General features: G+C 56.0%; 1 protein-coding gene across 1 annotated transcript in view; it reads right to left on the bottom strand.

Annotated features, from left to right (window-relative positions):
- The window catches only part of LOC149274977 (staphylococcal nuclease domain-containing protein 1-like), a 130,773-nt gene that overhangs the window by 20,584 nt on the left and 83,836 nt on the right, over nt 1-26,353 (bottom strand). Inside the window, exons 12-14 of the mRNA XM_089505068.1 lie at nt 16,705-16,805; nt 4,530-4,640; nt 1,573-1,645 (exon numbers count right to left, since the gene is read on the bottom strand). Of these exons, the coding sequence (XP_089361194.1) occupies nt 1,573-1,645; nt 4,530-4,640; nt 16,705-16,805 (285 nt within the window). The remainder of the gene's footprint in view (nt 1-1,572; nt 1,646-4,529; nt 4,641-16,704; nt 16,806-26,353) is intronic.

Raw genomic sequence — 26,353 nt, 5'->3', positions numbered from 1 at the left:
GCTTCACTGGCCCCAGGGGCCCCAAGAGAAGGGCCCCAGCCCTTCTGAACAGGGGAAGGGGACAGGGGGCTATCTTGCTCTGCCACTGAGGATAACAATCACTGCCTCACACTGGGAAACCTGAGGCTGGGCAAGGTTTGCTTACAATGGTGGAGATGCCCACTGGGCCACTGGGCCTTCTGGCCAAAGAAGGGGGTCACTCTTGCAGTGGTCTGTCATGGCCTCATGGCCTCTCCTTTTCACATCCTGACAGGTCCCTCTCTAGGGATGGGGAGCCTCTGAAGCCAGGCTCTCTGGCCAGAGGGACCAAGCCAGGGTCCAGAAAGAAAAGGCCCCGGAACCCTTCCCAGGCAATGGGAGCGAGAGCTGTCTGCCGGCCAAAGAGTCAGCGGCTGATTCTGCCAAGGCTCAGAAGAGCGTCTTGCATTGAGTAGCAACAGCCCAAACAGCATCCGGGCTCCAGGGGCTGGGCCTTAGCTTCATCGTGCGCAAACACTCCTCGTCCGCCTGCGCACAACACATGCTTCGCGGAAAGCTGTTCTATCACCTGCTTTAAATTGTTTAATATGCTTTTAGGCTGTTTAAATTATTCCTCACTGTTTTGCATTTTTAAATTGTTTTAAATTGATTTTGTCTGTACGCTGCTTTGGGATCTTGCGATATAGTGTGTAAACATTTTAATAAATGTATCATCAAATAAATGAGCCTCTCAGGAAGAGGCCTGGGGTCGGATCAGGCCTAAGGCCAGCATCCGTTCCCCAGTGGTCACACCAATGGCACTGAGGGAAGCCCACCGGCTGGAGGTGGGTGCGACAGCGCTGCCCTCATCCACACTCCCCTGCGTCTGGTCTGGAGGGGAAACAGAGGCACCCTGGCGCATGGCCACCCATACGTCACTCTTCTGTGGATCCATTCAACCTCATCCAGAGCCATCCAAGCTGGCAGCCATCACTGCATCCTGCGGCAGTGAGCTCCACTCTGGGAAGAACACCTTCCTCTGATCTGTCCTAAAACTTCCACCTTCCCTGCATCTTCCCCCTCCTACACACCCTTCTTCAAGCTGAGAGGGACCCAAAGATCTTTCCTCACAGATGATCATTCAGGACAGCCCACAAAGCCACATATAGACACACACACACACATGCACACACACAGACAATACTGAGGAAAGAACAGCAAAGCCTGACCCCCCCCCCCAATCTCAGCCAGGCACCGAGGGTGCACTGCCATACCTGCCCCCTCCCTCCAATTCAGCAGTGCCAATGGTGCCAATAGTGGCAGCTGCAGAAGTCTTTTGGGCAAACCAACCTCCAAACTGCCTGAGCCAATCTGATGCCCATGTGCACATGTGAACATGCACGAGCACACACACTTCCCATCTTTCCCTGAGCCTCTCTGGCAGCGATCACCCTCCTTGTGCCCCTTTGAAGGACTGCAGAAAGAGCGGAAAGGCTTCTCCTCCAAAGACTGACCACACAGAAAAGGGTTGTTCTCACCTCTTGCCCTCTGGAGACTCTCCGCCCACCTCCCTTGCCCCTGCCCACAGCCCCAGCCCACTTTGGCCTCTCTTACCCCAGAGATGTCGGCTACCCGGTGGATTGGGACCTCCTTTTTGCTGTGCAATCCTTTGCCATTCTTTATAGCCCTGTAGGGGCAAAATGAGCCTTGATTAGAGGGGTGGGGAATGCAAGGGGGTTCACCATCCTCATTCGCCATGCCCACTGCTCACTCAATGGCAATGCCAGGCCCCATATGGTCACCCCATGGTCAAGGGGCACCTGGGTGCTTCCTTGAGCTCAGAACATGCCCAGGCTTTGTGCAAAGCTCAGGGCCTTCGTTCTACACAGAAAAGGGGGCACTAACAGGAGGAAGGTTCGGTAAGAAACCCTGCCTTTCCTTCCACTCTTAATGGCACGAAATGGGCCAAGCACCATCCCAATTCTCATTGAGATCAGCCCCTAATGGGCTCTTAAACAAGGAACAGCCTGAAAAGCCATGGTCCGAGCAGAACAACAACCCCAGTGGTAGTGATGATTGTGGTGGGTCTTCAAGTCATTTCACTTATGGTAACTATGGGCCCGAACAGACAGGTCATAATAAAGCTGCTACAGCTCATTTTGGATGTATGCTGCTTAAATGATGCTTGCATCCTAAGAGGCCGGAACCCATGCCAAAGCCACACTCCAGCCCTAAGGACTGGAGCACAGCTTTGGTGCCACTTCTGGCCTCTTAAGATGCCTGTGTCATTGAAACAGCATACCCCCAAAGTGACCCGAAGCAGCTTTATTTTGGCCTGTCTGTTTGGGTTCTATATCACAAGGTTTCCTTGGCAAGATTTCTTCAGGGGGTGTGGACTGCCTCCGCTGTCCCTGAAGCTGAGAGGGTGTGACTTGCCCACTCACTCCACTCCACTCCACCAGCCCCAAGCCCCAGCCCCTTCTCTTTCCTACCCAACTTGCTCTGCCCAGAGGGGCTCAGACCTCAAGAGGTAACAGGCTGCACCCCAATCACCCCGGCCCACCTGCTGTTCAATAGGCAGCCACACACTCTGCCTTGAAGACCCCTGCCCCTGCTCTGCCCCCTCCACCCCATAGCCTGGTCTGGGGACAGCTGGCAAGGCAGCAACCAAATTCTATCAACAGGCCTTGGTGGTCCAGGGAGGAGGAAGGCAAGAGACCTGTGCGTCCACTCCCCTTGCGCCACCCCTAGCCCTGCGCCTCAGTTGGCCCCACACAGAGCTCCGGGGGCTCACAGAGCTCCGGGGGCTCACAGAGCCATGGCCTCTGCTCAAGGGCCTCCCCAGGATTTGGGTCAGAGAGAAGCATTTCCCATTTGCCAGCAGGCTGTTCCTCCCCAGCTTGTTCCTCCTCCTGATCAGGGCCAGCTGCTAACCTTTCATGTTAACTGCATTCTCTCTTTGTCTCCCTCCTACCCCAAACCAAGGAGGAGCCGATGGTATGCCTGCCTTCCTGCTGCCTGCCTACTATAAAAGGCACCACCAGCATCAGGCTCCAAGCAGCCCCCCTCCACAAGCACACACACTCCCTCTTCCTTCCAAGAGAGCCCACTCTTTCCTTTGGATTTCTCCAGCCCTCGCCTTGGACTCTCTGGCAGAAGAGCCTGGCCTTAATCTGCTCCTGCTGGGACGGCTTTATGGCTGCTCCCATCCTGGGGACCGATGCCATTTGTTCAATCCAGCCAAGGCTAACAAAACAAGCCCAGGGCTCCTGCCGTGGCTTTGTGGAGCAGCCATTGAGCGGGGCCACTCTGTTTTAGAGCCAGATGGACGGCTGAATTAGAGGAGAAGTGGGGTGCCTGGGGGGCAGGGACTTGGCAGGGAACCAGCACAATGCCACCTCTGGCAGGCCGGCAGGCAGGCAGGCAGGGAGAGCAGAACAGTGAAGCCAGCCTGCCAGGCTTGGAGTTCTGGAAGTCCTCTGGCCCCAAAGGGCCAAGGAATGAGGTCGGGAGGTGGGGGCAATGCTCTCCTCTTTGGAAGAGGCTCAGCCCCCCAGCAGACCCCCCCTCGGTCCTCCACCTCTGGCAACTGGAACCAGCCTAACGCTGCTGCTGCTGCTGCATTTGGCAGATTCTGTTGGAATGGCCTCATTTGCATTCTGTGCCATTTTCTTCAGAGCGAAGGAGAAGAACAGTGTTCTTATTCCAGAGGCAAGCAGTGTGCAGGAAGGAGGGGCGGCCAGCCGGCTAGTGAGGGAGGCCTGTGGGTGTCCGGAGAGCCCTTCCCAGAGCTGACCGCATAACTACCAGAAAGCTGGTTTCCGCCTGTCCTTGAGGTCCGGCTCAAAATCTGATTGCAAGGCACAGACCTCTGGTATTTGGCAAAGGGAGGCCGCCCCATCCAAAGGCCAGACATGCCCCCTTGGAAAGGCCATCTCTACCAGGCCCTGAGAGATGGCCCCAAATGAAACCCCCCCAGGGGGGGGCTGGAAGGGGGGACCCACCATCTCTTACATCTTTCGAGGTAGATGGGAACAAGCCCACACCTTCAGCCCCCCCTGTCTCCTGAAGCGCTTCCAACTCCCTTCTCTCTGGAACTTCCTGGGCAAGGGACCAGCAGGCCAGCACTCGGACCAGCTCTGGGGCTGGCACAGCAGCCCTCCACTCACCCTGCTGGCAGAATGTCCACCAAGGAAGCCTGTGGTACACCTCTGGCCACCAAGGAGCTCCAGAAGCGGCACAGAGGCAGGACCCTGGGGCCAAAAGGACTCCTCTGCTTGTGCAAACACACTTAGGGCTGCTCCCTCCTGCAGCCCCATATGGGGGTCAGCTGGTCAGTCGGATAGCTGACTGGGAACTCAAGGCCTCTTCATAAAGGATAGTGGGGCTGCAGGAGGAGAAATACCCATGAGCCTCTTGCATCCCCTCTCCCAACTATAACCCACTGTGGCTACCAAACCAGGGCCTGCCCACCTTGGGCTTGCTGCCCAGCAGCGCCTTGGGCCCCATGTCCACCACCCCCCCCCCCACTGGTTGTGTTAGCAGTGAGCTAACCCCCAGCCCTCACTCACCGGGCCTCGGCGGCCAGGAGCTCATCATAGTGGGACGAACGCTGGTCATCATCCTGGCGGTAGCGGATGACGGTGGCCAGGCCTTTGCTGACCAAGGCTTCAGCAATGTTGCTGCAAGAAAACAGAAGGGGACATTAGTCACTGGGGTGGGGTCCAAGCATATGCTGAGGGAAGGGGACTCCATGGCCACGAGGGCTCAGTCTTCCCACAAACCTCCGTAGACAAATTGAGGGCCCTCATCACAGTCTTAGGGAGCCGGGCCATAAAGGGGGGCACCCAAAACCTCCTCCAACACTGAGCCACTGGGCCGCAGCAGCAGGGCCTCCGTTCAGGCTCCTCCTGCCAAGCCCCCCACCATCATCTCTCCTTCCAGCTGCACTAGGCCAACCTGCAAGGCTGGAGGGGAAGGGGAGGGTGCCCCTTGACTGGGCACCACTGCATGAGGGTGGACTAGGTGACCCTTGGATAGATAGAGGGAGCAGTACCAGGATCACAAGCACCCCCTCCCCACTTCTTAGGTGCCCTTTGGAAGCACCTAAGATTACCCTGCCAGGCCTCCCGGGAGATCCCAGCATAGCCACTAAGGGACTGTGTTTCCCTCTGCAAGTCACAGAATAGGTCCTAGAGTTGGAAGAGACCCCCAGGGGCCATCCAGTCCAACCCCGTTCTGCCATGCAGGCACTCTCAATCCAAGCCCTCCCTGGGACAGATGCCACCCAGCCTCTGCTTAGCCTCCAAAGAAGGAGACTCCATTACACTCTGAGGGAGAATTGTCTTCCACTGTCAAACATCTTTTATGGTCAGGAAGTCCCTCCTAATGTTTAGGTGGAACCTCTTTCCTGATAGCTGGAATCCATTGTTCCGCGTCCTATTAGGATGATGGTGTTGAAAGAGACCACAAGGGCCATCCAGTCCAACCCCATTCTGCCATGCAGGAAATCACAATCAAGGGCATTTCCTTTTGCCACCCTAAGTGAAATTCATTTTTTTAGCTTTGGCTCAGCTTTCTAATCTATTAAGTCTTTCTCTGGAGCAGCAGAAAACAAGCTTGCTCCATCCTCCACAGGACACACCTTCAAATATTTAAACAAGGCTATCCTATCCCCCCTTAACCTTTTCGTCTCCAAGCTAAACACACCCAGCTCCCTCAGCTGCTCCTCATAGGGTTTGGTGGTTTCCAGACATTTCACCATTTTGGTGGCCCTCCTCTGGACACAATTCCAGCTTCTCAGTATGTTTTTTGAATTGTGGTGCCCAAACCTGGGCACAGGATAATTCCAGGTGAGGCCTGGCCAAAGCAGAACAGAGTGGCACTATTGATCTAGACGCCTAGGATCATATTAGCTTTTCTAGCTGCCGCATCACACTCCTGGCTCATGTTCAGCTTGTTGTTGTTATTCCTCACCTTTCCCCCAAAACGAGGGCTCCTGGGGACTTACAATTTAAAAGCAGTGCAATACAGTTGAAAATGTACAAAGGGCAACATTAAGCTATACTCAATATTTAAACTATTTAAAGCATTCTCCTACAAAGGATAACATGCAGCTGAACCTCTGTTAAGTAAAAACAATAGAGAACCTTGAGGAGGGGGCCATGCTGCCTTCGGGGGGGGGGGGGCAGACCCTAAGAAAGGCCTCCTCCTCCTCCTCCTTTAATGGCCACAGCCGCCTCCGCCTCTGCCCCAAGTGGCTGCCCCCAACCCCCACTTCTTTCTCAGGCTGGAGGTGGCAAAGGTCTAAGTCGACACTCACACCCAGGTCCAACCTGAGGAAAGACAGTCTTGCCGGTCTCATGTGGTCAATATGCCTGCTTTTGCAAGCAAATGTCTGGGACATCAGCCAACATGTGTGCTGGGTTTCATTGCTGCTAGTTTTAATGGGGAATTTCTAGGGGTGAGTGGGGTGTGAGTAGATGGCAGCAGGGCCAGGTCAGCTCCTCTGGCTCCAGCCAGCCTGGCCTGGCTCTCCCTCATCTGACAGACCCTCCTGAGGACAGGGCATATCTAGTACCTGCTGCAAGGACCCCCTGAGAAGGAGGGTTGTCCAGGCTATGGAAAGCTCCATGCCCCCCTCCTTCCCTCTCAGGGTGAAGGACTCGGATGGCAGTCAAAAGGGGCTAGCTTATCTCTGAGGCTATTGGGGAGGGGGCAGGATGCCCACCTTGCCTCTTGAGAAATAACCTGGGGGGGAGGTTCCCTTCCCACAAAGGAAAGCCATCTCCAAAGGGCCCACATGGAATAAACTGCCACCTCAGAGGCATCTGAGGAAGTCAGCTCAAGTCATGCTTCCAACCTCTCTCTTTCACTTAGTCTCAAAGGTATGGCTGCAAGAACCCTTTGCATACTGAGCTAAAGGAGTTGCAGCATAAGCTTTTGCAGACTTGGTCTACTTCCTCAGATGCAAGGAATGAACCAATGCCCAGGAAAGGCCTTTACAATCATACTGTGCAAATAGCCTGGAAACACAAAACTTGTAAGGATGGTGATGACGGACAAAGATCCCTTTGTGTACCAGAAATAAAATGGGGGTTTGGTTGCCCTGAGGCCAGGCATATTCACTCAGTAAGGGCTGTTCAACAGTGGAACACACTCCCTCGGAGTGTGGTGGAGTCTCCTTCTTTGGAGGTCTTTAAGCAGAGGCTGGATGGCCATCTGTCGGGGATGCTTTGATTTGGATTTCCTGCATGGCAGGGAGTTGGACTGGATGGCCCTTATGGTCTCTTCTAACTCTATGATTCTATGATTCAGACAGGAGCAACATTTTGCTCCAGAAAGGAACAGTGTTGCTTTTAAGTAAAGTAATACTAACAACAGCAACAACAATGGTAATAAAGGGAGCATCTGCAATCAGGTATTGCTGGGTGTGACTCTCTCTCTCCTGCACACAGACTCACATGCCCTGCAAACACCACGAGAAAGTATGAAAATCAGAAGCTCGCCTGGAGGCAAAACCGGGCCCACGGGAGGCTGAGGTCACTCCCAGGTGGCAAGTCCCATCCCCACACCCCTCTACCTCGGCTTGAGGCCTCCAGCTTGCCAAGCGATGTAAATGAGGTGCAGGACCCTTGGGGAGGATGAATGGGGAGGGAAGGGAAAGACCGCTGAGAATGACCCATTTCCCAGCCACATAGCAGCAGCAGCAATGGCAGGGATGGCTGAGGCTTATCAGGAGGTTTTATGCTGATGTTCAGAAGTGGCACTTACTTGCCCAAAAGGGGCAGCAGGCAGAGGGCTCTGGCCAAGGAGATGTGGGGAGGGGGCAGCGCCACTAGCCACAGGCATGGCACAGGCGGCCAGTGCCGGGAGGAGGGGCAGTGGCCCTGACAATTGGAGTAAGGGCGTCAGTTCTAAAGTGCAGCAGAAGAAGTGCCAGGCCTGGCCAGCAAAGGAAAGGGGGTGCCAGCTTCGCTTCTTCCCAAGTTACTTGGGGGACCAGCCTCGGGTGGTCAGCACCATCACCAAGCAATTCTGTGGAGGAGGCAGCATGGGCCAGAGTGCTGATGCTTTGGATGGCAGTGCCCAGTCACTGAGGGGGGGGGGGGCACACGCAGGATGCACATGCACAAGCCAGGGCTCCTTCTCCTCCGCCCACCAAAAAAGGCTTGGACCCCCCTCCCAACACCGTATCTCTACAGAGCAAGGGGGTTCCTCATTCACTAACAGCCTGAAGTCCTACTCAGGGGGGCTTCAGCTTCTCCATATCAGACACTCTGTAGTGAAACACACCCCCCCCCCAAATAAAAACACCCCCTGTCCTTCTCTTTTGCCTCTGGGCATCTGCCTGGGTGGAAGCAAAGCTGCCAGTCGGCAATTTTGGCGGCCAGAACTAGGGATGCCCCTGCCCCTCCCCCATGTCACTCCTGGCAGAGCCAGCGTATCTAACAGGCATGGAATTGCTGGTTTTGCCATTCGCAGTGGAGTGACCGGGGGAAGCACGGCACGTGGAACATGCCTAGCACCCTCCATGAGCTGAGCGGGGGGAGAAGGAGAACAAGGAAGCCCATGGTCACTGGAGGCCCAGGGCTCCTCAACCCATTGGTGGTGGTGGTGGTGGTGGGGGGGGGGTGGCAGACACAGAGTTTAGGAAGCTGCCGGTGTGCTTGCCCAAGATGGATGGGCCACTCAGGGACCCATGGGCAAGAAGAAGCAGGGAGCTCACTCCCACGTCTCCCCTCTGCAGCCATCAAAACCTGTCTTCCAAGACCTGCCTTTGGGCACCAAAGGCTTCCCCCCACCACACTCATGGCCATCTTCCAGGAGGGCAGAAGGGCTGGGAGCTGGAGGTCAGGGGCTCTGGGGGCCACTGTGCCCAGCATCTTCCTCTCCTCCCACCATGGCCACCCAGTTGTCCTCAGAAAGATGCTCCCAGGGGGGAGAGCACCCTCCACCCCAGACCCCTGCAAGCGCAATTGAGATGCAGAGGTCAAGCACCGCCTGCTTTCTCAGCCACCCAAGATGCTTGGCAAAGGCTGCCAGGGCAGTGCATGGGATGCTTGAGCCAGGTGCCCCCCTTGCCCCTGCACATGCGCAGAGTCTGCCCTGGCACCAAGTGCAGAGCACAAAGGCAGCCTTTAGACTGCTCAGGGCTCCTCTGACAGGCCAGCGGAGCAGCTATTGCTGCCTGAAGTCTTGTGGCAAGTGCAGCAGCAGCCCAATCCATCCCATGCATGCACACACACCCAAACACACAAACACACTGCAGCCACAGAGAAACAGCACAGGACCACAGATGAAGCAGGCAGCTTTGGAGAGAGATCGCTAGGCAGGCATCTGGCAGGCTGGGTTTTGGGGATGCAGGAGCACACCAGGGGCCGAAATGTGTTTCTGAGGGCGGGGGGGAGGACACATGCACATACATATACACATAAACATGCCCATCTCGCTTCCAGGACCTTCCTAGGGATCCATTGCCCATTTAGGGCCATTCTGGGAAATGGGGGTCCCCCTTTGTGGGCACCCCAGCCTGTGTTTCCTGGGTATGAGGACAGAGAAGGAACTGCCCAAAGCCCTAGAGCATCGCAGAAGCCCCCTGAAGTCACCACAGGGTCTCCCTTGCCCCACATGTGCTTCCAGGACCTCTGGATGATGCTCACTAGCAGTACATGAGCCGAGAAGAGACTTGCGCCTCCTAAAACTTGGAGAGAGGGAAGGTGGAGGGGCATTGGTTCTTTGTAAAATACATATAATACAAACATCAACAGTTTGGGAGCTGCAGTTCCAGGCAAGGGCCAACTAAGATCCCAAGAGCCAGGTGGCCCTCGCTCCCCAACAGCCCCACCCAGGGAGGCCTCCCCAGGTCTGCATGGCCCCCTTGGCAGCAGGGACCCCTTGCCCACTTTGCTCTTCACTGGCCTCCTTGAGGTCAAGGCCACTGCCTCCGTCCAACTGGCCCAGTCTCAGTTGACCAGGGGGTGCTCTGGAGGGGGGGGGAGAAGGAGGAGGACCCTGGCCCCACATTTCACCCCCAGAGCGGCCCCCATAGCCCCCTTGCCAGAGTGAAGCCCCCACAACTCGGCTCCAAAGAGGACGCCTGTCATGCCCCTCTGAGAACAAAGGTTATTCTCCCAGCTAAACCTCTGATGAAAAGAGACTGGGGAGGGAGAGCAAGAGAAAGGCCAGGAGATTGAGGCTGAGAAGGGAGGGCTTTGCACTCATAGGGGGGCAGTAGCAGCCCACAAGTCCCCCAAGACAGACGGACAGGTTGCTTACCTGTAACAGTATTTCTTCGAGTGGTCATCTGCGAATACATACAAATGGGTTTCACTGCGCCTGCGCAGTGCTGCTCGGAACCTACTGGAATCACTGGGCAGAGTTTTACTCTGCAACATATAGAAACTTTTTGGCGGTAACTCCGCCCACCCGTTATAAGGCCCCTGCCTTCCCGCTCTTTCCCCAGTTCCGCAATTTTTCCGCCAAGCAGGCGATGGAAAGAGCCAATAAGAGCAGGACACTGAGGGGACGGACGGGTGGGATTTGTATGTATTCGCAGATGACCACTCGAAGAAATACTGTTACAGGTAAGCAACCTGTCCTTCTTCTTCGTGGTCTCTGCGAATCATACAAATGGGTTTAGACTGACAAGCTCAGGTAGCGGCGGAGGGAGTGTCCTGAGACCAAAGCTATGGTAAACCAAAGGTATATTTATTACAAATAAACATCCTGAACCATAAAGAGTCAGTCTTTTGTTCATGCACAGATAAATTAGCAACAACTTTGCTAAACCTGAGAAGGGAGCAGAGGTCATGCAAGACCGGTCCCATAGAAGTTGTGCAAATCAACATTCAACAGTATAAACAGTGTAAACTGTATAACACAAATACATCAGTAGTGCAATCAATGCAACCCTGAGACCAACACAGCCCTCCCGAAAGCTGCGTCTCGTATGGCCCTGGTGTCCAACCTGTAATGCTTAATAAAAGTGAGAGGTTGGGACCAGACAGCAGCCTTACAGACATCCTCCAAAGGAATCCCAGACAGGAATGCTGAGGATGCCGCCACAGCTCTTGTGGAATGTGACCGAACCCTGCCAGGGAGAGGTTTGCCCAGCAGTTCATAGCAGAGGTGGATGGTACTGGCCACCCATTTGGAGAACCCCTGCGTAGACACGGGCAACCCCTTCTTCGGTTCCGAGTAGCATTGAAAGAGTCTCTCGGACCGGCTGGAGGCAGCAGTTCTGTCCAGGTAAAACGCCAGCGCCCTCCTGACATCAAGGGAGTGCAGGCGTCGCTCCTCATCCGACGTCGGATCGGATGCTAGAGTGGGCAACACAATGTCCTGGCACATGTGGAAAGCAGACACCACCTTTGGCAAGAAGGTGATGTCCATACGGAGGACTACCTTGTCCTTGTGGAACCTCAGGAATGGTTCGTCCCTCCGTAAGGCACAGAGTTCGCCCGCACGGCGGGCAGAGGTGATGGCCACAAGGAAAGCGGTTTTCCAAGTCAACAGTCTCAAGTCCGCTGAGGCCATGGGTTCAAAGGGCTTGGATTGGAGAGCGGACAGTACCGACTCCAAGCTCCAAGCCGGTGTTGGTACCGACACAGGAGGATATAGGTTGGCACAACCCTTCAGAAAGCCCTTCACCAAGGGATCCTTAAAGAAAGACACCCTCCCCCCGAACTGATATTTTGTACAAATGGCAGAAAGGTAGCCTTTGATGGATGTGAGGGACAGCCCTCCGTCCAAAAGCGCCATCAAAAACTCTAGCACCACTGGAGTGGAAACCTGTGCAGGAGACAAGCCCTTCTGGTCAAGGAAGAGGCAAAATCTCCTCCATTTCAGGGCATAAGAACGCTGGGTGGAAGGTTTTCTGGCAGCCAGGATCACCGTCCTAACCGATTCCGGCAAGGCGGTCAGGGCCGGATCTTCCAGGCCACCAGCGGCAGGCTCTCGATGTCCGGGTGGAGAATTCGTCCGTCCTGGATCGAGAGCAGGTCCGGACGCGGGTTGAGACGGAGGAAGCATCTCCCGGAGAGGTGGAGAAGGGATGCGAACCACGGTTGTCTCGGCCACCACGGGGTGATCAGGATCGCCTGCGAGCGGTCCGTTGTCATTTTGGACACCACCCTGACGATGAGAGGGAACGGAGGGAAGGCGTAGAGGAGCTCCCCCGTCCAGAGGAAAGCGAATGCGTCTCCAAGGGATCCGTCGAATCGCTTCCTGGAGCAGAACTGGGGACAGTGGCTGTTCCAGCTGGTCGCGAAGAGGTCGATCCGGGGGGTTCCCCACCGATCGAAGAGGTCGCTGACCGTCTCGGGATGGAGCCTCCACTCGTGGCACACCGATGGAGATCTGCTGAGGCGGTCTGCCAGCTCGTTGTCCTCTCCGGGAAGGTGAATCGCCTGGAGGAGGACACGTCTTTGGATGCACCAGTTCCAGATGCGGAGCGTGAGGTCGAGCAGGGTCCTGGACCTGGTACCACCTTGCTTGTTGATGTAGTACATCACGGTGGTGTTGTCCGTCCTCAGGAGGACCACTCTTCCTGAGACAGCAAACTCGAATGCCCTCAAAGCCTTCTCCACTGCGAGCATCTCCAAAGCGTTGATGTGGAGGAGCTTGTCTTGTGCGGACCACCTGTCCTTGACGACAAGGTCGAGCAGGTGGGCGCCCCATCCCTCCAGGGATGCATCGGTTGTCAGCGTCAGCTGTGACTGAGGCTGATGGAAAGGCATCCCGGTGCAGACGTTGGAGCCGTCTAGCCACCATCTGAGGGAAGCGGCTATAGGTCTGGGTACCGTGAGCCACTTTGAAGGTGGGTCCGTCAACGGAGAGAAGACGGAGAGGAACCAGGATTGGAGAGGACGAAGACGCAGTCTTGCCCAGGGGGTGACGAATGTCGTCGATGCCATGTGGCCCAGGGCGACTTGGACGTCTCTGGCTCTTATCCTTCTGTGTAAGATGCACGGCCTGAGGGATGTAGCCAGGGCCTGAAACCGGTCCGGAGGGAGGAAGGCTAGGCAGCTCTCGGAGTCGAGGATGGCCCCGATGAACTTGACCTGTCTGGTCGGCGTGAAGTGGGACTTTTCCCTGTTGACAACCAGCCCAAGGGAGTCGAAGAGGTGCAAGGCGAATGAGACTGCCTCGTGCAGCTCCTCCTGGGATTCGGCTGCAAACAGCCAGTCGTCCAGGTAGGGAAAAACCATGAAGCCCTTCTGATGAAGGTATGCCACCACCGGCGCCATGCACTTCGTGAAGACTCGTGGGGCCGTGGCCAAGCCGAACGGGAGCACGTTGTAGTGGTACGAGTCGGAGCCGACAGCGAAGGCGAGGAATCTCCGGTGGGATTCTCGGATCCCGATGTGGAAATAGGCGTCCTTCAGGTCGACAGTCGCGAACCACAGGCCCTGGTGGAGGAGAGGCAGAATGGAGGCCAAGGTTACCATTCGGAAGCGACGGTAATTCAAAAACAAGTTCACTTGTCTCAAGTCCAGGATGGGCCTAACGCCCCCATCAGCTTTAGGCACGGTGAAGTACCTGGAGAAAAAGGCCCGAGGATGTTGGTCGGGCGGTAAAGGGGAGATTGCCCCCTTACAAAGCAAGGTGCGCACTTCGTCGAGAAGGGTGTCCGAGGGGGGAGTGGACATGAAGGCTCCAGTTGGAGGGAGCTCTTGGAACTCGAGGGCATAACCCCTACGGACGATGTTAAGAACCCACGAGTCCGATGTTATAGAGGCCCAGGTGTTAAAATAGGGCCTCAAGATGTCCATAAAGAAGAGGGGTGAAGGGGAGACGAAGCGCGCTGCGTCCTTTCAGGCTCTCTTCTTCCCCTGGTCGGTATCCTGCCGGCGGGACTTGCGGTACCGAGGCGGGAAGGTGCGACGGCCAGAGGAGGAGGAAGACTGCGAAGGGAAGCGCTGTCTCTGAGAGCCTTGGTGCTGGGGCTGTCGGTCCCGGGAGAAGATCCCTTGTGACTGACCTTGCGGCTGCCACGGGCGCTGTCGCTTCCGGAACGGAGAAGCCGGTGCTGAGGACATGCCGTGCTTCTTCGCCGCCGCCTTCATCCTGAACTTGCGGTTCAGGCGGTCGTCGGTCTCGGCGTGGAAGAGGCCGGTCCCGTCGAGCGGCATGTCCTCAATGGCCGCTCTAACCGTCGGGTTGAGGTCGGAGGCCCTGAGCCACGCGTGGCGCCGAAGAGCCATGGCAGCTGACATGGACCTCCCGGAGCAGTCCGCCATGTTCCTGGAAGTGGTGATTAGCCAGCTTCCGATGGAGTGCGCCTCGTCTCTGATCTCCACCAGTTGCCTCTGGATGTCATCTGGGACGTCCGGAACCATGGGAGAGATCCGTTCCATGAGGGTTTGAATGTAGGCCCCCATGCAGGCGGTGTAGTTGGCGGCCTTGACCCCAAGAGCCGAAGCCGAATAAGCCTTTTTTGCCAGTCCATCGATCTTCTTTGCCTCTTTGTCGACAGGGGAAGTAGCCTGCTTCGGAACGAAGCTGTGCTGGGCCCCCTCCACAATGGCCGAGTTTGGTCTGGGGTGTTCTGCCAACCAGGAGCAACTCGCCGGGGCGACCCTATAGAGGGATTGGACCTTGCGGGAGGGTGCCGATAGGGCGGCCGGAGCATCCCAGGACCTTTTTACGATGGTCTGGAGAGAGGGGAGGAGAGGAAGGCATGGCGGAGTGGGGACCCGTCCATGCACCCTACGCTCGACCGGGTCCTCTGCGTCGTCCTCCGCAGCTGCGAGCTCGATGTCGAGGGCCCGTGACATCCTGACCACGTGCTCTGTGAAGGCCCTGACGTCGTCCGACGGCGAAGACGGCCCTGGGTTGTGCATCCTCTGAGGGGAGGCCGAACCCGAGAGGACATCCTCGTCCGAGGGTGCCTCCGAAGGTGGTAGCGGTTCGTCCTCAGAATCCAGGTCGGAGGAGAGGGGGTCCGTCACCCTGACCTGGGATCTCGGGCGGACGAAGTCCACTGACGATCGGGAGCGTCTGCGGGTTGAGGACGGCGACCTCTCACGAGTACGGAGTGGAGACGGCGACCTCTCGCGTCTACGGGGCGGCGATGATGACCTCTCGTAGACCGACACGGTGGGAACCGATCTGGCCGGGTCGGCTCGGTCTATGGGGTGGGGGTTCAGTCTGGTGAACTCCCTCAGGGCTCTGTCCTCCGGCACCGACATGTAGTAGCGGCGCGACTGCACGTCGTAGAAGAGGTCCGGGATCCCCTGTATGTGGGCCGAGTGACCTTCATCATCGGTCGCCGGATGGGAAGGAGACCGATGATCAGGAGAGCGAGGGGCGTCATCCGTCCCGTGGATGAAGTCCAAGGCCGGGGGAGGCAGGGATGTAACTGGGGTCCCCTGGTCTACCGGCGTCGGCTCCTGGTATGGAGCTGGCAAGGCGGAGGCGCGGGCCTGTCTGGAGTGGGAGCGCTCCTTGTCCTTTGCCCTCAGCGGGTCGGTGGTGGGCCGGTCCTTGGAGGGCTTGGCCTTCTTAGGGGCCGGATCACGGTCAGCCTTGTCATGGTGCCTCTTCTTCCCAGGCTTGGGAGTCTCCTCCGATGGGAAGAAAGGGTTGTCCGGGAGGTCCAGGAGGACAGCAGTCGGTGTTGATGACGAAGGCCTCGGGGACCTTGTTCCTTGCACCGGTTCGGTATGGTCGCTAGGCATCGCATGCCGTGATCCCTTGGATGCCTTGGAGGACAAAGGCGAGGCGAGATGGACCTCCGGTTTGGGAGCCTCCTTGGAACGGGGGCACTCCGATCCCTCCTTTGGCTTGGAGGCCCGTTCGGTACCCTCAGTCCCCGATGGCTTATGGGGGCGCTTGGAGGGTTTGTCGGTGGCACTGGGCGGTTTGGAGCCACGGGCCACATCGGAGGTGGTGGAAGGAGTCCCGGCCGGGACGCACACCACGCTGGGGACGGCGGCTCTCCCCGATCCCACGCTGGAGACACTTGCCCGAGAAGATGAAGCGGGGGGCGGCAGAGGCGGGACAGAAGAAGACCGCGGACCCCTTTCTTGCAATTTCCCCAGGGCAATCGCCGAAGTAAGCCGGGACTCACGGTTTTTCCGGGCCTGGGAAGAGAGGGATCTGCAGAGTGCGCAGGCCTTGGGATCGTGGCTTGGACCAAGGCAAAGCAGGCAGGTGGAGTGCGGGTCCTGAACGGGCATCTTGCCCTTGCAAATGTCGCACTTCTTGAAAGCCGCAGGCATTTCAAAGTTGCCAAGTCGATGGGAGATCCGAAAACGAAGTCAACAGTCCGAAGGTCCGAAGTTACCAGGGGCAGGAGACAAAGAATGGTCAAAACGAAAGTGATTCCAAGCAAGCAAAGCAAGCGAAGGTTCCTCTGAAGCAGCTAGCGCGGCGGAAAAAAGGAACTGGGGAAAAGAGCGGGAAGGCAGGGGCCTTATAACGGGTGGGCGGAGTTACCGCCAAAAAGTTTCAATATGTTGCAGAGTAAAACTCTGCCCAGTGATTCCAGTAGGTTCCGAGCAGCACTGCGCAGGCGCAGTGAAACCCATTTGTATGATTCGCAGAGACCACGAAGAAGAAAGACAGGAGGCGGGAGGGACAGAAGGCCAAGGCAAGGACTATCCTGTGCTGCCAAGCCCCTGACCGCTCAGCTCAGCTTGGCCAGTTTGCACTTGGCCCTGTCACGAGGGGGGGGGGGCTGAGGAAAAGACCCCCGGGGAGCCATGGGACCTTCCAGCCCCACCCAAGCCCAATACTCACATGCCACCGATGGTGACTGTGGCACAGGTGCGCTCAGAGAAAGCGGGGACCGTGTCTGTGGCGCTGCTGGCTGGCCGAATGTAGTCTACCGTGACGTTCACCTGAAAGGGAAAACACGCAGGTTGGGGAGCTGCCCTGAAGGCCAGCAAGGCATGGAATAACTTTTAGGGCTTTATAGCTCAAAACCAGCACTTTTGATTCTGCACGGAAATGGACCAGCAGCCAATGGAGCTGTCGCAACAAGGGAGTTGTGTGTTCCCAGGGATCAGCCTGGCTGCAGCGCTTTGGGCCAAATGAAGTTTCTGAGCCTATTTCCAAGGCAGCCCCAGGTAAAGCGCATTACGGTGGTCCAAACAGGATGTAACCAAGGCAGGTGCTTCCAGGGCCAGACCCAGAGGCCTGGGAATCGCAGCCAAGCAGCACCCAGAGGGACACTCAGCGCACCAGTGGGAAAAGCATCCCTCCCCAATGACCCTGCTTGGCACCAGGGGATCGGCTTGGCCACCCCACCACAAATAAATAAATAAGTAAGGGGCAACGGGGGAAGGAAAAAATAGAGCCACATATGAGGAAGGGCCCAAGAAATGCCTGGAGGGTTTTGCCAGGAAAAAGAGGAACAGCAGGAGGTTTTCTAAAAGCCTTTATGTCTCACAAGGCTAAGGAATGGCCATTTGTGGCCATTTGTCCTGCAAGGTCAGAGGAGAGGGCAGCAGCTTCCAAGCTCAGGAGGCATTGGTGCCAGCCTCTCCCGCCCCCGCCTCCAGCCAAACAAATATTTCTGCAAAGGTAGCATCGGAGCCTCCAGCGTGAGGCCATCAGAAAGCAGGGGCAGCCCCAGCAGCCCCCCGGGCTTTAGTTGGTAGTGCATGGAAGGGATGCTGGCCTTTTGCCCACAGAGAGAAAGAAACAGACAGACAGACAGACAGACAGAAGGATGGCTGAGACATTGCTATCGCTGCCACTGCAGGCAAGGGGTCTTCTCTGCCCCCCCATCTGCCCCAAAAGAGTCCCCCGCCATCCCCTGACAACTTACCCACCTTGACTCCAGCCACTTTTGCTCCATTCCAAGAGACAGAGTCAAGGGGGCGTGGAAGGAGCCTTGCCCTGGCTGCACCCCTTGGCATGGGGAATAGGTGCGCAGAGGCCCCACAAAGAGGCAGGAAGATATTGCCGTGGGCTAGAACAAAGCCAAACCCCCAGCGCCCCTCAACTAGCCAACAAGGGCCACGGGGGGCCCAATGGACCAGAGACTTTACATGCCCTGTCCAGGCACACCTGGCTTTGTGCCCCTCAATGCACAGTGTCCGTGGCTTCTTCCATCTGGAAGGTGCCCCTCCTGGCAAGGCAGGTCAACAGTGGCCAGCACATGAGAAGAACCATAATGGGGCAGTGTCATAAGACCAGCCTTCCTGAGGGGCCACTCAGGGTCCCAGTGGCTGGACTGGATGGAGGTATGAGCTGGAGGAAGCTGAAATGGCTGCCAGGCCAGGAGGAGAAACGACACCTTCACCCCTGTCTGGAGGCACTGCAGGGCAGAAGAAAGGACACCAATGGCCACCCTCCACCCAGGGTCCAGCAAAAGCCTCCCACCTTTTGTGACCCCTTCCTATACTACAACTCCCTGACACTGACCACAGCAGACCCCACTGGCCTCCCCTAAGGAAAAGGGCCAAGTGGCACCAATCCCCTGTGCCCCTTCCCCACCTTAGTGGCATTCCTAACTCAAGCTGAGGGTTCGCTTCAGTCCCCCCAAAGCAGCTGCAAGTTCCCTTTCCTTCAGCTTACTGGAAACCCTGCAAATATGTTCAGGAAACAGAAAGGAAAGATGCATCACATGTGCATGGGTTAGCCTTAATTTGTACCGTGTGCCTCATTATCCCTTCTTCTTCTTGGTGCAGAACGCCATTGGCCCGATTCTCCAAGGGTTTCCCAATGGAGGCAGTGGTGACAGCAGCCAAGCGGAACCACCAGCGCCAGCCAAGGCAGTAATGGATGGGGAGGGAGGCCTTCATTGTTCTCAACTCTTTGGCTTTCCCCAAGGGAAAGGGGGAGGTGGGCAGCCCCTCTGGAACATTGATCGACAGACCCAAGGCCCACACCCAGCTTCTGTCCTTCTGCCCTGAGTGCCATTCACCATGCCCCTGGGGCAAGGAATGTCCAGCGCTGGCTTCAGACCCTCCAAGGCCAGGCACCATTTCAATGCTGGGGGGGCAGGATTATCTGGGTTGTGGGCGGTGGAGTGTGGAGATCACTTATTCTGCCCCGGCAAATCTATTGTGTCTTACAGACTGGTTTCTATGGCTTCTGGTTTACTGGTTCTTGGCAACTGCTGTGTTTTCTATTGATTCCAAAGGGCCCTTGACTGTGTGGCCTTTACTGTCACCGCCCACCTGCCTTGCAGCAATGAAGGGCATCCTAGACACGAAATCAATGAGCCTAGGACCGTCTCCTTTTGCCTGGGGAAGCCTGGGGTCTCCTCCCCACACCTGTAGCCAGCAGCCCTCTCCTCCACCACGTGGGGCTGCCTTTGCCAGTCATGGCCTCCAGCCTTCAGAGGCTCCTGCAGAGCTGCCACCTCTTGTGAAAGGGGAGCTGGGGGGACAGAAAGAGGGGCAGGAGCAAGATGGCAGGGAGGCCACCATGGGAAAGCCAGGGCCTCAAGGCACGACAGCACCTTGGAGCAGGGGACTTGGCCTCCTATTCCTCCTCCAGGCCTTGCCATCCATCTGCACACACACACACACACACATACACCCGGCTGGCGACCCCCTTCTCAGGACATGTGTCACTCTCAAGCTCTTTCTGGGGAGCAGGGGAAGCAGCATTGGCCTGGCGACTCCAGAGCTGCTTCCAATTAGGGCTCCTCTGGCTGGACAGGCCCTCCCAGGCAGGCTTCCAGGATCCAGTGCCCACTGCAGGGGAGACAGCAGCACCCCCAGCTGTGTCCACCATTTTACTCAACATTGGAGCCTGATGGCCAGACATGGCCCCCTCCCCTCCTGCCCGCTGGGACATTCCCACAGTACAACTCTCCGGACAGGATGCCCTCAAGACAATGTGAGCCCTTGAACCCCACAAGCAACCTCCGCCTGGCAGCCACATGCCAGGTAAGCAACTCCCTCCCTACCACTCAGCACTTTCAAGGCCCCTTAAATATTTCATGGAGGAAAACACACCGCAGGACAAACACTAGCTATGCACTTGAATGCCCGAGGGACCCACAGGGGCTCCCAGCCCTCCCGCCTGCCCCACTCTCTGCCCCTCTCTATTCAATGCAGAGGCTGCCAAAAGGCAAGGAGAGGGAATTATTATTATTATTAACCTTTATTTATAAAGCGCTGTAAATTTACACAGCACTGTACATACAATCTTTTTAATTGGACGGTTCCCTGCCCTCAGGCTTACAATCTAAAAAGACACGACACAAAAGGAGAAGGGAGTGGTGAAGGGGAAGGGGCCTCTCTAGTAGGATAATACATATAAAATACATAGCAATACAGAAAATGATTCAATAAACAGGCACCACAAGAACATCAAATAGCAAGTGACAATTATGCAATGCCTGGGAAGGCTTCTCTGAACAGGATGGTTTTCAACTCCGTTTTGAAGCTGGTTAAAGAAGTGATGGCTCTTGTGTCTCGCGGGGGAAGAAGGTTCCAGGAGTGAGGGGCAGCGAGTGAAAAGGGGCAAATCCTAGATGGGGCAGAGGAAATCCTGGGCTGAGACAGGAACCCTTGACTACCAGAACGGAGGGAACAACAGAGTGGGAAGGTGAGGAGAACGAAGGTCTGATAAGTAAGGAGGGCCAGTCCATGGAGGGCTTTAAACGTCGAGAGCAGGAGCTTATACTGAATGCGGAAAGGGAGGGGGAGCCAGTGAAGGGATGCCAAGACAGGAGAGATGTGGTCAGAGCGGTGGGTGGAAGTGATCATGCGTGCAGCTGAATGCTGGACAGAAATTAAGGGACGGAGGTGAGAAAGAGGAAGCCCAGCCAGGAGGACGTTACAGTAATCCAGTCGTGAGATCACTAGGGCATGGACCAGGATCTTGGCAGAAGAGGCGGAGAGATATGGTCGGATTTTGGCAATATTGTATAAGAAGAATCGACAAGCCTTGGCTGTGGTCTGGATCTGAGGGATACACGACAGAGAAGGGTCAAAGACACTGGGCTTGCTGGACTGGTTGAATAGAAATGTTGTCCACAGAGACAGAAAAGGAGAGTTGAAGGGTAGCTTAGGAGGAAAGACAAGAAGCTCCGTCTTGGACATGTTGAGCTTCAAACGCCGAAAGCGCATCCACTGTGAGACAGCTGTGAGACAAGACGAAACTGGCTGTTCAAGCCTTGGAGAAAGGTCAGCGGTGGAAAGATACAGCTGGGTGTCATCGGCATAGAGATGGCAGGAAAAACCAAAAGAGCTAATGAGTTTTCCTAAGGACAGTGTGTAGAGAGAAAACAGAAGGGGACCCAGAACAGAGCCCTGGGGAACTCCAACAGAGAAGGGAACAGGAGAAGAAGTCTGACCACTAGTGACCACTGCAAAAGATCTGCCAGACAAGTAAGATCTAATCCAGTCAAGAACAGAGTCTGAGAACCCAAGGTCAGAGAGTATGTCAATTAGGAGACAGTAGGCTGCAGACAAATCGAGAAGGATGAGAACAGAGTAAAGGCCATTAGCCTTGGCCCGTAAAAGGTCATTGGAGATCTTAGTGAGAGCTGTCTCTGTAGAATGCCTTGGGCGGAAACCAGACTGGAAGGGATCGAGGAGGGAAGACAATGCAGTCCTCCTCCGAAGGAGTCACAAGCACCCTGGGCCCCCAGCAAAGCATCCCAGACCGTCCTGTGTTTCCCCTGCTGCCTCCCATGTGCATGTGCTGGGAAGGGTCCCCTCGCCACTGGCCCAAGACTTGTGGTCCCCAGGCCTCCTGTGGTCAAGCCCAAGACTTTGTTAATGGAAGACAGCCCGATACGAGTGGCCTTTCAGTGGCTAAGGGGCAGCGCTGGTGCTGGTTTGCTTTATGAGCCCAAAGCTCTTCCCATCTGTTTAGGATGAACAGGAAGAGACCCAGAAAGAACCACCCGCCATCCATCTTGCCCACCCACAGCCAAGGCACAGGAGTCCTGCCAGCTGGAACCAAATGAGAAAGATGCCCGCTCAGTGATGGAGGGAGCAAGATGCAGCACTTTGCCCAGCGGCTTCCAGATCACACATGAATGACAAGTGAAGCAGGAAACAAGGCTGAAGTGGAAATCTACGCAGCTCAGGAGAGAAGGGTTTACATATAGACACACACACTAGAGGAAAACCACTCTCATTATTTGCGTAAGTTACAAGCATAACAGTGCATTGCCTTGCCAACTGTCAGGAAGTTTGCAGACTGTCAGTGACAACAGAAAATTGCCTACCCATAAAGGCAAAAACTGTGTGGTGCATGCAGTTGCACAGAACATCAGCCGTGGTGGCGGTAATGGCAGCCAAGGGCGCTCTAGAGGGGGGTGGCAGTGGCCCTGCACCTCCTTCAAGCTGCCTCCACCAGAATGGTGCAGAGCAGCCCAGTGGACCTGCGGCCACAGCATCCAAGCAGAGCCAGATCAGGGGCTTCCCGGTCTCCCTCCTGGGCACTCACTTCTTCCAACTCTCATGAAAGCCGGGCTGGAGAGACCCTCTTGACCGTGGGCAGGATGGTCATCTGCCTATCTGTCCAAGCCAAGAGAAGCAGCAGAGTCTAAGTGGCTTCAGCTTCAGAGAGATTCTTGCGGGGGGGGGGGGGGATGCCGGGGAGGAGGACAGGACCACTCTGGGCCCGTCTTGGATGAAAGAATAGAGGGCATGCTTATCTAATTTGCAAGTAACACCAAATTAGGAGGAGTAGCTAATACCTCAGAGGACAGGATCAAAATTTAAAATGACCTAAATAGGTTAGAAAGCAGGGCCAAAACTAACAAAACAATTTTTTTGAACAAAAAAGTGAAATGCACAGATTGAGGTATACCTACCTTACCAAGACTCCATGCAAAAGGAATCTAGGAGTCCTAGTAGACCACAAGTTGAACATGAGTCAACAGTGCGATGCGGCAGCAAAAAAGGCCAATACGATTCTAGGTTGCGTCAATAGAAGTATAGTGTCTAGATCAAGGGAAGTAATAGTGCCACTGTATTCTGCTTTGGTCAGGCCCCACCTGGACTACTGTGTCCAGTTCTGGGCACCACAATTCATGGTGAGAAACTGGAGCGTTTCCAGAGGAGGGTGACTGAAATGGTGAAGGGTCTGGAAAACATGAAGTGCCCAGAGCTGGATACAGGATTATTCCAGGTAAGGCCTGACCAAAGCAGATGAGTGGCAGTATTACATGATAGTGTAACCCTATATCTGTGCATTTCATTCCCTGTTTAAAAGTTTGAAAGGGTGTCCTATTGAAGAAAGAGTCAACTTGTCTTCTGCTGTTCCAGAAACCAGGATCCAGAGCAAGGGGTTCAAGCTACAGGAAGAGATTCCCTCTCAAGATTAGGAGGAACCTCCTGAAGGTAAGAGCTATCCGACAGCGGAAGACACTGCTGCCTCAATGGAGGGTCTCAGTGGCTTCTCCCTCTTTGGAGGTTGTAAGCAGAGCCTGGATGGCCATCTGCCATAGGGAAGGCTTTGATGGTGAGTTCCTGCACGGCAGAAGAAGGGGGTTGGACTTTATCAAGCTCTAAACTAAAGAACTTTACTAAAAGCAAATACACTTGAAGTACCTGCATTCTACTAACCAATGAAAGGTTTAGGTATAAGAGAGAGCCGCATCCGGTTGGGTTGAGAACAAAGAAGAGAAAAAAGATAGAAGAGAGGGAACTGTTATATGCCCACCGACCCTAAATGTTTCCTGGATCACATGGTCTGGTTGCTAAGATACATAAAGTGTTTAGGACCATGCATTGCAATAGATAGGTGAGCAATGGAGAAACCTGGGGCGGCAAGGCAGGGGGGGGGGGGGTCTATACCATCTATAATCCCCAATTGCTCTAATTGCAAAGAAGGGGCTGTATGTGAGAGCGAGCGTGCTTGATTTCCCAACAAGAACACCTGCAGAGGTGAGGGAAGGGGGAGTGGGAAATTGCAAGGGACCCTTTCGGGGGCTCAGCTGCAAGCATGGCTCAGCCTCAGTGGCTTTCTAGCGAGAGGCTGGATTGGCCTGGCAACTGGGCAGAGCTCAGAGGGATCTGGGGCTCCCAGCCGTTCAGTGCCAACAGCCCCATCTGCACACTTCTGGGGTGATCTTTTGCATGAAACACCATTTCTGCTCCATTCCAGTTCCCACTCACAACATGCTCAAAGGCACCCTGCTCCTTCTTCCAGGCGCTTGGGGGACAGAGAGAGACCCCGGGAGGCCTGACAAGCTCTTCCCTGCATTCCTTCTGGTGGCACCACTGGTGGCCAGAGGAGGCACGAGGGCCGGGCCAGGGCTGGACTGTGGCCAGAGAAAGGCTAGCAAGTCAGCCCAGCCTCCCATGGAGATTCCCTTCACCGGCTGCTGTGGACAAACCATCCATCACCTGGCCATCAAGGGGAGGCCATGGCCAGGCCGAGCTGTCCAATAAAGAAAACCCATAAAGCCCCCCCCCCAAGAGAGAAGGCCCACTGACTGGCAGTGCCCAGACCCCCTCTGTTTCCTTCTGTCCATCTACACCAGTGGATCCCACCCTTCCTCAGAGGGCTCAGCCCTGGAGAATAGGATGCCTGCCTCGTGGGCCTCTCCAGCTGATCCCATCTAGCTCTCGCCAAATCCAGGCCCCTGTGGCACGCTCTCCCAGGACTGCATGTGCGCACGCTCACATGGAGCACTGCCATGAGGAAATGTGCGAGCACCAGGAGGGTGCCCAATGCCCACCAACTGGTTCTCGGGCCCCTGGATGGGGTAGAGGAGCGTCACAACCCGATACACATACACAGCCTTCTTGGCAGCACCGCTGTACAACCGCCAGCTCTGCAAGGAAGGGAGCCTGGCTGTGCTGGGAAGGAGGGACATGTGCGGCCCCTCCCAGCCCCCCAGTGCCCTCCTGAGCCCAAGGAGGAAGGGAAGGACTCTGCCCATGCACCCTCCTGCTCCGGACACACTGCTGTTTCTGCTTCAGTGGCATCAGGAGGGAAGCAGGGAGGCAGCCCGACCCACTGACCGGCCACATTTGCCTCTCCCACCTCCTTCTTCCTGACTTGTGCGTCAAAATCCCTGGGAAGGGAGGAGGGAGGGGCAGGAGGGGGGCTTCAGGTGCCCCCACATCCCAGCCCCTCCCCAAAGGCAGCAGGTCAGAGGAGCCCAAGCCCTGGTGGGCAAGTGTGTGTCTGTGTGCATGCCTCTGGGCCTGAAGGAGAAGGGCCAAGAGTGGGCACCTGCCAGTCCTCCATGACCCTGCCTGCTCCCCCCCACACAAACTTTCCAGCATGTGTCAGAAGGATGGCTGAGGGGCCACGGAGCCCGCTGTGACCCAAAGTTGCAGGTGCTTGTTTGTCCTGGACTGCAGCCAACACACCCACACTATGCCGATAAGAATGGCTAAGCACAGCAAGTGGAAGCAGTCCACAGACCTTGCAAGGAGTAAGCGTGAGAGCAGTCTGAAAGCCAAGCCAAAGTCAGAATACCAGAAGTCAGAGCAGTCCAAAAGCCAAGCCGAAGTCAGGATACCGGGAGTCAGAGTAGTCAAATCAGTCCAGGGTCAAAGCAGCAAGAAGATAACAAAGGTCCAGTCCGTTCCGAGGTCAAAGCAACAAGGAGTCAAGATACAAGGAGCCAGTGCCGGCAGCAATCATACCAAAGGATCATGCAATAAACTCTGGCCCTGAGTGGAAGCCTCTCTACAGCTTAAGTAAGGGAAACTCTCCCCTGTGCCACCTGAGGCTGGTTGGCTAATTGCCTCTCTGCAATCCTCCTGGATCTGCGCCTGCAAGCACTCTCAGCCCTTCTCTCTTTGTAAGTAGGCTCATCCAGGCAAGCTTCCTCCCCAGAGTCACCACTAGGCTGTGGCACCACAGGAGGCCTCTCCCTAGCACTAGGACCTGGCTGGGCCTCCTCCTCTGGGGCTGGGACCTGGCAGAGCAGGATTACCACCTGGTGTAGCCTCAATTAGCTCTTGCTCTGGAGGAGGCTCGTCCTCCTCCTCCGAGAGCTGTTCTTGGCTGGCCATGACATTGTTGGCTTGCGAGTCACGTCTTCTGGAAGCCACAGGGAGGGAGGGAGGGAGGGAGGGAGGGAACGGCCCCCACTGCCGGCCAAAGGGCTCACTGGCCTGCCCACCCCAAGGCCGCCATGCTTTACGGACAAACGGCGGCAGCAGCAGCAACAGCAGTGGCGGCGGTCAAGGTAGTTGGGGGAAACAAATGAGGCCTGTTTAGAGGCCAGCCAACTCTCCATAAAACCAGCGCTCCATAAAACTTCATACTGCTTTGATGAAAGGGCCAGACAGACAATCCATCACGTTTGCTCCACTGCCCACCGCTCTGGTTCTGCCAGGAAACCGTAGAGATCTCTGCCGTCCCCTGACCTTGGTTCCTCTCTGGGAAACCAGCACCCAAGGCACCAGGGGCTGGCTGTGGACCCCTCCCTTCCAGAGATTCGGTGCCAGGAGGGCAACTGGATTTCCTCATTGCTCCTCTCTGTTTCGAAGCCAGACCCCTG

This window comes from Sceloporus occidentalis, unplaced genomic scaffold (assembly GCF_023333645.1).
Source record: "Sceloporus occidentalis isolate IW3139 unplaced genomic scaffold, rSceOcc1.0.p SCAF_307, whole genome shotgun sequence".
Lineage (NCBI taxonomy): Eukaryota > Metazoa > Chordata > Lepidosauria > Squamata > Phrynosomatidae > Sceloporus > Sceloporus occidentalis.
This window is presented reverse-complemented; position numbering and strand designations above follow the sequence as displayed.